The sequence below is a fragment of the Gallinula chloropus genome (genome assembly GCF_964237585.1).
Source record: "Gallinula chloropus genome assembly, chromosome: 26".
In the NCBI taxonomy this organism is placed as follows: domain Eukaryota; kingdom Metazoa; phylum Chordata; class Aves; order Gruiformes; family Rallidae; genus Gallinula; species Gallinula chloropus.
In genome coordinates, this window is record NC_140111.1 from 3,133,800 (window position 1) to 3,144,299 (window position 10,500).

Here is a 10,500-nt window from a genome sequence, read left to right on the forward strand (position 1 = left end):
ATCATTACCATTGATAATGTTGTTGTTCCCCACTGAGCATCTCTTGCTTCCCCGCGCACTGCGTTATGGTGGGGGTCTGGTGACATGTATGGCAACGCCATACTGATTTCAAGAAAGCACCATGAGACTGGACATACTTGCACAAGCAGAACAGAAACTTTATTATGTAGGTTCTTTCATAGGGAAATTACACAGGTATTGACAGAACACAAGCTCGTCATCTCTGAGCCGCAGAGCTGAAGGACCATGTAAGAAGGGAGAGCAAATTTGATGAAAGACCTGAAGCTGTTGCACATTCTTGGTTACATTTTTGTGATTTGACAGAAAGAAAAGGGTATTCTCTGAGCATTGGCCAGTGTGTAGACGTCACTGGTTTCCTATGGTGTCGTGCGCAAAAGGGGATTCAGTATTCCTTTACTAGAATCTCCTGTCACGAGTAGAAGAAAGTTTTCCATCATCTTCCACCCCGACACGAACTCTTCCACCCAGAGATGCTGTTGGAGGAGAAAAAAAAAATCAATGAGGGAAAGAAAAAAATGCATGGCTAACACCCTGAGAAGCTGCACAATGGGGTTTTTCATATCTCAAAGGGGGAACTGCCTTTCTTTCTTATCTCCTCTCCCTACTGGTCCACATCCAGTAAATCTTAAGGGTGCACATCACATGTTGAATTTGGATCTGTCTTGTATGTTGTGTGAATCAGCAGAGGAACTTGGGAATCTTTGGGAGATTTCTGTATTTGAGAATCCTGTGAAGAGTTTGTGCAATCATCTTGGCAAGTTACTGGTTTGAAAAGTGCACGTAAAATAAGATGAAGTATTATATTTTTGTCTCTGAATTATAAAGAATGTGGTCATTGTGGAGAGAAGGTAATCTCTGTTAGTAAGAAGAAGTCCTGAGCAAAAAGATAGGTTTCTTTAGTCCTATTTTGTCAATTCATTTCAGCCCCTCTTTAAATGAAAATCTTTCTTACCATCCTTAGGGTTCACTCCTGACATCCTGTAGAAAAGAAGAAATGTTGCATTAGTGACCATCACTAACCGTGTCCACTTAAACCCTTGATGTGTTTAGGAACAGCCATGATTTCGCACTGCTGCTTTCAACTGGTTGGTTCTCTGTCACCAGTGTTACTGTGCTTTGCCTGAAGGCCACTGGGATGTGCTATAGGAAACCTGAGCAGCACTCAGACCAGTTCCCAGTCCTGATGTGTCTCTATGTACCTATCTTCTCAAAATGTCATAATCTAAATATAAAGAGCTGATTCCTCTTCTGAAATCAAAAGCAATTCCATGTGTAGATCAGATATGAGAAATGGGTGTTAAAAGGTAGATTCTACTAAAGTAAGCTGTTGTCTGTGCCAAGTTCTTTTCTGGTTGACAGTGCTGGTGTATGATGAGTGTTCGTACCTCTGTGCACGAGTGCAGAAAACCAAGAGCTAAAGAAATACGGAGAATGGGTTTCAAGAGGTTATTACTCCTATGCAACAAGAGGGTTATGTAAGACATACAGACTGAGCCTTCTACAGTTCATTGTAGCCAAAATGGGTGCATTTGTATTTTAGAATCAGCACAATTGGTCTGGAGATCAATTGATCTGGACATCTGGCCTGAGTTACAGCAACACCTGGGACTTTGCCGGGCATCTCTTTTGCCAGCACTCCAATGCTGCGTGTGCAGTGAATGCAATTTAGTAATCTGGAGTCAGTTTAGCAACCACAAATTACTGCTTTACAATGTGTTATTAACCTTATCTAATCATCACAGGATTTGTATATAGTAACGTACTGAGAGTCCTGGCCCTCCAGCAACTGGCGGTACGTGGCAATTTCCTGCTCCAGGCGACTTTTGATGTCCATGAGCATTCTGTACTCCTGGTTCTGACGCTCCATGTCACATCGGAGCTCACTCAGTTGCTCCTCAACGCTGGTGATGAGGGCCTGAATCTGGGCCAGTTGTGCGCAGTACCGTCCTTCTGTGTCTCGCAAGTTGGCTTCCAGCCCAGCTTTCTAAAGCGGAGTAACATGGGAACAGGTTAGCGTGCACAGAGGGGAGTGTGAGGAGAGGCGAGACAGAGAGGGGGAGCATGCGCTAGTAGTGAGTTATGCAGTAGTGACAGCTCCATACCATGCTGATCTGTGACTGGAGCTCAATCTCCAGACCCTGGAGCACGCGTCTCAGTTCTGTGATCTCAGATTTGCCGGTCTGTATCTCTTGCGTGTGGGTGGCTACTTCACGGTTCAGCTCGTCAGTCTGAAAGGAATAAAAGAGCTGTGAAATCACATGCCTGTCATATTAAAAAGTTAAATTCCTTTGAGAAGGGGAGAGCCCGTCCCATCGCCGGGGCAGTAATGATGCATATCAATTCGCTGTCTATTGGCGTTACTATACCTGAGTGAAGAACCAGGCCTCGGCGTCTTTACGGTTCTTCTCAGCCAGAGCTTCGTACTGTTCCCTCATCTCAGTGAGGATTCTGGTCAGGTCGATGCCAGGAGCTGCATCCATTTCCACACTGACTGTCCCGCTCAGCTGATTTGAATACTCCTTCATTTCCTGCATGGGGAGAGGACACAGAAAAGGTCAGGCTCTTATCATGCAACTTCTGCTATCAGCAATACATGCAGTGGCATGCAGTACTGCAGTTGTCAAGTGTCACAGGCAGAACACAGGTCAAAACATGCTTTTCTACTCTGTATCCTCACTCACACACATACATTTACATGTAACTCGTACGTATCTTTCTTTTGCTCAGTTTAACTATCTCAGTGACCTATCGTGCTGATGAATGTCAAACAAACTAATAGGTCTGAGCAGTTTAGAATCAGAGAACTGCTGCTCAGTACACACTTTGGATTCTTTTAATGCTACAGTTTTCTTCTTATTAAGCTGTAATGTTGTCATTCTAAGGGTGTTGTTTGGATTCCACACCCACCCCACCCCCCAAGAAGCATAAATTTGAAAGGGAAATCATTTCCTCTCTGTGCTGTTACAGATTCTTACCTCCTCGTGATTCTTCTTCAGATAAGCCAGCTCTTCCTTCAGGGTTTCAATCTGCATCTCCAGGTCAGCTCTGGACAGGGTCAGCTCGTCCAGGACCCGGCGCAGGCCGTTGATGTCAGACTCTACGCTCTGGCGCAGGAATAGCTCATTCTCATATCTGCAGTTTAAGACAGAAACGAGCACTGGAATATGTGCCAGTTTGTATTCAGCAGAGTTACAAACCCCAAACTTTATGTTGAATGTAGGAAGAGTGGTAGGCTCTAAATTAAAACATTAAAAAGTGTAAAGGGAGTAAAGATGGTTTTTTCCAGCATCTTGCTCTGACATAGGAAAGTGCATGCTTTGCCACCTGACTTCATTCTGGAGGAGCACATGGCATTTCACTTTACAGAATCCAATGATGATTGTTGTCCTAAAGCAGAGCCCATTTGCAGTGTTCTCTCAGATTTGGTGTGAGGGAAAGCCAACTTCTGTCTAGGACGCTAGAGGAGAAAATATCAACCTCCAGGTACATCACTGCAAGAGAAATCAGTTGCTTGACTATCTTCATCATCTCTTCAGCAGTGTCTGCTGGACTGCTGAGACATGAGCTGGATAAGCCCCAAATTACTTTATCTTTCTTTTCAAAATTTCAGACTGTGAGGAGGAACTGCTGCAACTGAACAGTGGTACTGTGACACCACCCTGTTCCTTTTAGGTCAAGATCCCAACCTATTCCTGTGTTCTTTTCCCTTGTGATTTAGCGCAGTAAAATTAGCTAAGAGCATCACTAAAAATCCAAGACATGAACTGTAATTTGTTATGTAAACAGCTCAGTGATCTGAATACTATTTTCTCTCAGGTCTATGTTCCAAATTGGCCCATCACCATCAACTCTGTTTGCCAGGCTCTTATCATCAGAAATTAGCAAGGAGAAATACCTATCTGTAGTTTTGAAATGTGTCCTTCAGTGACTTCTAGAAAAAAAGTAATGCTAAAGTTAAGAAGGCTGTTTTGAGAGAGAGAGAACATGCTCCACATAAACTTACTTCAGTCTGAAGTCATCTGCAGCCAGCCTGGCATTGTCGATCTCCAAAATGACTCTGGAATTGTCAATAGTAGCTGCAAGGATCTGGCAATTAAGAAACATAGAAAAAGGGACTTGTGAATAGTGGGGGTACCATGGCCCTGAGTACATCATAGGTAGTTACTCAGGCTGTAAACTGTCAAAGAAAATAGAAAGAAAAGGACCTCTGTTGTGGTATCACTGGCTGAACATGCTTTTTGGATTGCAATAGCCACTCAATTTGCTCTGTTGCTCTCTGTACACTGCAATTCTTAAAGCTTTTATGGAGAAAACCCCAAAATGCTAAGCTCTATTCCACATGCCATATGGAAACCAGAGAGCTGAGATACCTTGTGTAAATTAAATTGGAAATGTAGTTAGAAAATAAAGTCACAGAATGTGTAAGGTTGGAAAGGGACCTTGGGAGCCCATCTAGTCCAAGCCCCGCCGTGAGCAGGGACAATTTGGCTAGATCAGGTTGCTCAGAGCCCCATCATGCTCATACCTTTGTACACCTGATCTTATCTTTAGCTAGGAGATACAGTTTTTCAGCCTTTGAGGCCCACCCATCACAGTCTTCACTCTTTGATTACTGAATAAATCTATTGATATTTCTAAAGACACTTCCCGAGTTTTGCTAACTTTTAGTGCCATCATTTTAATTCCAACAAAGTTCCCATTTTCAGGATAACATATTTGCATCTCAGATGAAGAAAAATCTATTCTTTTCTGCTAGAATGCTCATAACCACAATCTATCTGGCTTTGAGGAATTCAGGGTTTATTTTGTCATTAGTTTGGTGTATTTTAAAGAAGTGGAACATGCAGTTCCACTATTCTAGTGCATTCTTGTAACGTCTCTACATATGAACACCGTACCTTGTCTCGGAGGTCTTCCATTATCTTGTAGAAGTTACTGTAGTCCCGGGCTGGGCTGGTGGGAGCTTGTTTCTGGTACCAGTCTCGGATTTTAATTTCTAAATCCGAATTGGCCTCTTCCAGTGCTCGTACCTTGTCCAGGTACGAAGCCAGGCGGTCGTTCAGATTCTGCATAGTTATCTTCTCATTTCCTGAGAGAAGGCCATCACCACCACCAAAGCCACCACCAACTTCAAAGCCTCCACCAAAGCCAGATCCTCCACCAAAGCCGGCCCCTCCACCAAAGCCAGATCCTCCGCCAAATCCAGCTCCTCCACCGAAACCACAGGCTGCACCGCTGCCAAAGTTACTGTAGCCTCCTGAATAACCACCACCTAAACCAGAGCACAGGCCACCGCCATACCCACCTCCTACAGAGGAGACATACCTAGCAGAAGAGACAGAGACGCCCCGACCACCAGATCCTCCATGGATGCTGGGAGCTCGGCAGGTCCCTGCTGTCCGGCCTAAGGAGAGACGAGAGCTGCCACCACCGTAGGTAGAGTAAGAGCTCTGCACTAAGGGAGAGGCCATAGCTGCGGCACAGGAGGGTGCTAAGCTCAGTTATTCAGCCTGGTGCAGAAGAGGAAGGTATGTGCCTCCACTGCCCTGGTGCTTCTTTTATATCCTCCAGACTGGGTGCTCGGAGCAGAGCCAACCTGCAGCCCTCCCTCCAGAAATTCTCCTCCCTAGAGGTGAGGCCAATTATGATGACATTCCTAACAAAGAGAGCTGGCCTACATCTTAGGGGCTAGGGCTTGGGTTTTCTTTTTTAATTAACAAAAGGGATGAATCAGATGAGTGTTTTTCCTTCAGGCTATAGTTCTGAAACTTGGAGTTTACTTCTCTGACACTTAAGAATGGAAAAACAGAGTGAATTCGACCACACCCACTTACCCATTTCCAGCAGTCACCATGGTTGTTTTATGAAAATCAACATTTTCTAAAGTTAAAAATCTGGAATTGGATTTGATATGTTCTTATTCCTGCTTGTATGTTCTTATTCTTTGCTTGAAATAAATACATAGATTTTGGCATCTGAATTTTTAGTACAAAAAGTGTATAATCATATTGCAGGATCAACAATTAGCATCCATTCATGTACAAGGAAGAGTGGGCATAGTTAATTTACTAATGCTTGGGAAATAGTCAAGAAAGGTAATGCAAGATGGAAATAACTCGATTATAAGAAGAAATGTGGGAGGACTGAGTTCCTGCTACTTTGGGGAAACATAAATTTGGTTTAAGATGAAAATGTTCAGATAGCAGTAACTGTGTTTAATGCCAAATTGCACTATGAAATGAAATAATTATTGAAAATAAGCTTGAATAAGCACTTAGAAGAGTCATGTTATGTTAATCCTTCATTTAAAGTGGGAGTCTGAAACACACATTTCTTCCAAGCCTAATAATTGTCTAGTGAACTCTGAAAGGCAGGATTTCGGTACTACAGCTCAGTTCAGCACTGAGTAACCAGATTTGGGAGGTTTTTAAGGAAGTATTAACTGCTTGTTTGCTCTGCTGGGGTGTGCCACTGGTGGTACTGTGTGTGAGTGTGGCAATAGCCCAGAGTTTGAAGAGCCTCATTCCCTTTGCACAATAAGGGGACATTCTTAGGTGAAAGCCACAAGTTGCAGTAGGGGTATGATATGACAATTAATTGGTATAAATAAGGATTTAAGTAAATGGGGATTGAGAGGAAGGAGAAAAGCAGGGACAAAGTGAAGATGGGAGGAACTTTCTCTGGTCTCTAGTTCAGAACCATGAAAATAAAGAAGAAAAATGTTGTTTGCTGACAGGGTAATAAGGGAGGCATTGGTTTCAGCAGGTTTTGGCAGTACTTATCAATAGAAAACAAGCTTCAAATTGAGGATGGGTGATTTCCAATAAACCAAGGCTCAGTCTGGTTGTTGGAATAACCTGAGGGGTCTTCCAAAACGTACAGATGAGCCTTTTGTGCAGCATCAGAGAAACATGCAGCCTTTTTGCTGGGAAAAGATGTGTATTTGGGCGGAAAGAAACCTCAGAAATCTTGCTGTGATGCACAGCTGAGCAGTCTGGTTCTGAGAATGTCCACTCATTCTTCAGCCCATTAGAAAACACAGGGTGTTTCGTAGCTGTGGAAACATGTTTCAAACTGAACCTGGACCTTTGCCACAGCGGTTCAGTTTTGCTCTTGGGCAGATTAATGGTCCTGCATCACTTGCCAAATCTGTGTATCTCCAAGAGTTAGTATCTTAGGAAACAAGTTCAGACAAAATCTCCTAAAGATAAAACAGTTCCTTTAAGACCCTTGTAATGTAAATATCTTTAGGTGTGCATGCTGCTGGGGTCTGCTCAGCTCTGAGGGATCCTACAATGAGCAAGATCAAAATCCATTTAAAAAAATCCAGCAAAATCACTTCTAGAAAACACTGTGATTCTCAGCAGGGAACTTGGGGGAATTTTTGGGTCAGCCTTCTTTCACTCCATCTTTGTCTTTGGAAACTGGCTGGTGAAACACATCTGGCTGGTTGTGAAAGTGCCCTGTGCCTTGTTCTAGATAGTTATCAGATGAACACTTATCAAAAGCACGTAGCAGATATGAAGCTGTTTCTTCCCTGAAATATTTACCACTAGGAAACATAAAATAATCAAGTGGCAGATTATGTCCTGTAACAGAACTTGGAGACCTCAGTGGTGGGGATTCTGTGGCTTTCTCACTTTTCTGTAAACCATCAAACTCAGGTCCTCAGGCTGAAAGCTGGAAATGCAGAGTGCAACACTGCAGACCTGAGACTGATCCCTGCCTTCAGCACCTTCCCTTTGTGTTCTTTCATATTAAACAACCACTTCCAAATAGTTCTCAATACTTCACTGAAGTTTTCAGGGAAGGTTCCTGGGCGAAGCACTGTGGAGTTCGGGGGTTGTGGGTTATGGGCAGTTTCTCTGCAGCCTGCTTGTCGCTGTATTTCACTAATACTTCCCTAAAGAGAAACAAACTCACTTTTGAGAGCTTACTCAGGAACACTGACCTTTCTGGGGTGAGGGGAATGGTTAGTATGTGTGTACCTCTACTCTGGGAGCAGACTGCTGGCAAATGCAGGTGTGCATTCAGCATTCTATCAGTCATGGTATTTATTTATATAAATTTTGTTGGTTTATTCCTGTCTCCAGGTTAAAGATTCTATATTGAAACCCATGTGCTTTACATTGTTTTATAACAGACAATGTAAGGCAAAGCTTGCTTTGGTGAAAAATTACATACAATTCGGTATTTACATTAGTAAAATTTAGAAATCAAAGGTGTTTTCATTAATTTCATATCTGAACAAGTATGTGGAAATCATCTGTTGTAGCTCAGTTCTAGAGCTAAGGATAATTCCACATACAGTCATATTCTTTTCAATCATTATCTCTCACTTTAGCTATGTTCTATTCATTACTAGTGACCAAATCAGTTACATTGCACTAAATTCATGAGATCTGGAATGCTTCCAGATTCAGAATGTCTTAGGGCTTTAAAGGAACGTCTCAAACCCGTCCTGCCTCCATGCTGGCAGAGGTCTGCGTGGCTCTGGGCATCCCTGCAGCATGAACTGCAATCCACAACATGTTTTCCTTAGAGTCTGTACATGGAAACTGAAGCCCATCACCTGCTGAAGTAAAACCAGTGCTATTTCAAGCTCACGTTCTCACTCTCTTCACTCAGATTTCTCCTGCAGAACCTTGACACAGGGTTTCAGCCTTTGCACGCTGCTCAGCACTGGATGTGATGCAGAAGCGCCTTGGCTTGTTGTGCTTCCACAGAGCTTTCCTGGAAGACATTTCCTGACATGTCTGTGCTGTGTGAGCTCTTTGCTTCTGTTACGGGATTAATGGAGTTGACACACTTCAGCCTCTCCTTTCAGGAGGACAGTGAGTTCTGTTCAAGAAGCAGCTTGTTCATCATGTCAGCTATGCTGATAAAACCATCACTCAGACATTGCACCTTTAGAAAACACTTTTTTTCTAGACCAAACTCTAAAACTATAGTCTCTAAGTGATTTTATATTAAACATTTCACCATAAATCCTCCATTATCCTACAGATATGGGGCAAAATCAGTAAAATTATAAACTAAAAATAGGCTATAAAAGTAAAATTGCTAACCTTTTCAAGATTCTTCCAAGTCTCTGAAGCCCCCAATTTCATTAGCAGGGTTGATGAATTCATTCAGTTGGCACTTTTAACTTCTTAAATGCTTTTAAACTATTAACTTTTTAAACATCTTTTTTTTTCCCCTGACATTTAATTCAATCTTTGAAAACAAATAAATTTTGGTCAAAATACACGTTTGCAAAGGGTTGTTGTGAATATAGTTTGTGTTCTTGGAGCACCAGAGTTTCCTGTCAGGCTTCCATGTGCAGCTCTACGGCAGGAGATCTCTGCAGCAGGGATCTCACACACTGGTTTGTCACAGGGACTCGCGCCGAGCAAATGGGATTTGTTAACAAACACCTGAACTTCTTTCATCTGGGAGGGATTCCAGGCCTGACTGTTGTAGGGAATAAATTGGTACAAAGTATTGATTAGCAAGTGTGTCAGCACTCAGGAACATCCTGGACTGTGTGTTTAATGCCCAAGAGCCGCCTTCTCCTTGCTTTTCCTGAGGTGGACATTGTATATAGATGGGTGAGCTTCTGCAGACCTGCTTGTGTCTCTCGTATGCCAGTGCTTCTCATGCCACTGCTCCCTTTCCATCCTGTGCCTTGGTCTCCCTGCTCTTCCCATCTTGCCTTCTTCTCCACACCTCTTTGCTGATTCTGTGTTTTTGTGACTGTTTTTCTTTCCTGTGACAGGTTTGCCCTGTCACAGTGAAGCCACTGCCTGACGCTGGCATGCTGGGGTTTGGGACTGGGATTGTCCATGTCACTACTTGGCAACTGATGCTGACAGGTCACCTGAGTCACTGCTGAACCAACCCCAGGCACCAGCACCTCTTGGCTGAAGGGGATTGCCCAACCTTGGTAAAGGAGGTCCATGCTTTGGGATTGCTTGCTGTGCAAACACTCCATTAGTCTGTTATGAACACCTACTTAGTGACAAGGTTGAAATAATTACTCCCTCCCAAGTCCAAGGAGAGAAGTGCTGAAGGGTTAAGTGACGACTCCCTGAAACACAGGCGTGAGACGATCGTTCTGGGGGTGCAGTATCGGGGTACTTCTGGTCTGGGCATACTGTTGTTTCCATTGCACCCTTGGTCGCTGAGCTAACTCTGTGCCTTTGGAATGGTGGGAGGTGGGAATGTGATCGTTAGGCTATAGCTATGATTTGCTTTTAGCACAAACCCTGAGAAGTTTCCTTGGCTGTGAGCAGAGGGATGGTGGGAAATGGAATTCCTGGGGGAGTGAACTAAAAGCGATCGTTACTTTTAGGATTTCAGCTTGGGTCTGGGTCGCACCCTTCCAACGGCAGGAGAACGAAGGGGGCTAAAACCAGTGCTAAAGGTCTGTTCCCTCTGTATAACCTGGGGAAGTGAATGAAGAGATCTCACAGCCATGTCTCCCTCCTGTTTGTTCCT

General features: G+C 43.5%; 1 protein-coding gene across 1 annotated transcript; it reads right to left on the reverse strand.

Annotated features, from left to right (window-relative positions):
* Nucleotides 1–417: 417 nt before the first annotated feature.
* LOC311201064 (keratin, type I cytoskeletal 19-like) lies at nucleotides 418–5,492 on the reverse strand (the record flags this gene model as incomplete). The annotated part of the gene is made up of 9 exons (XM_084275370.1): nucleotides 418–494; nucleotides 974–999; nucleotides 1,785–2,005; nucleotides 2,124–2,249; nucleotides 2,388–2,549; nucleotides 2,997–3,153; nucleotides 4,025–4,107; nucleotides 4,920–5,176; nucleotides 5,327–5,492. 9 exons carry the CDS (start codon nucleotides 5,490–5,492, stop codon nucleotides 418–420), a joined length of 1,275 nt encoding a protein of 424 aa, XP_084131496.1.
* Between the last annotated feature and the right edge of the window lie 5,008 nt (nucleotides 5,493–10,500).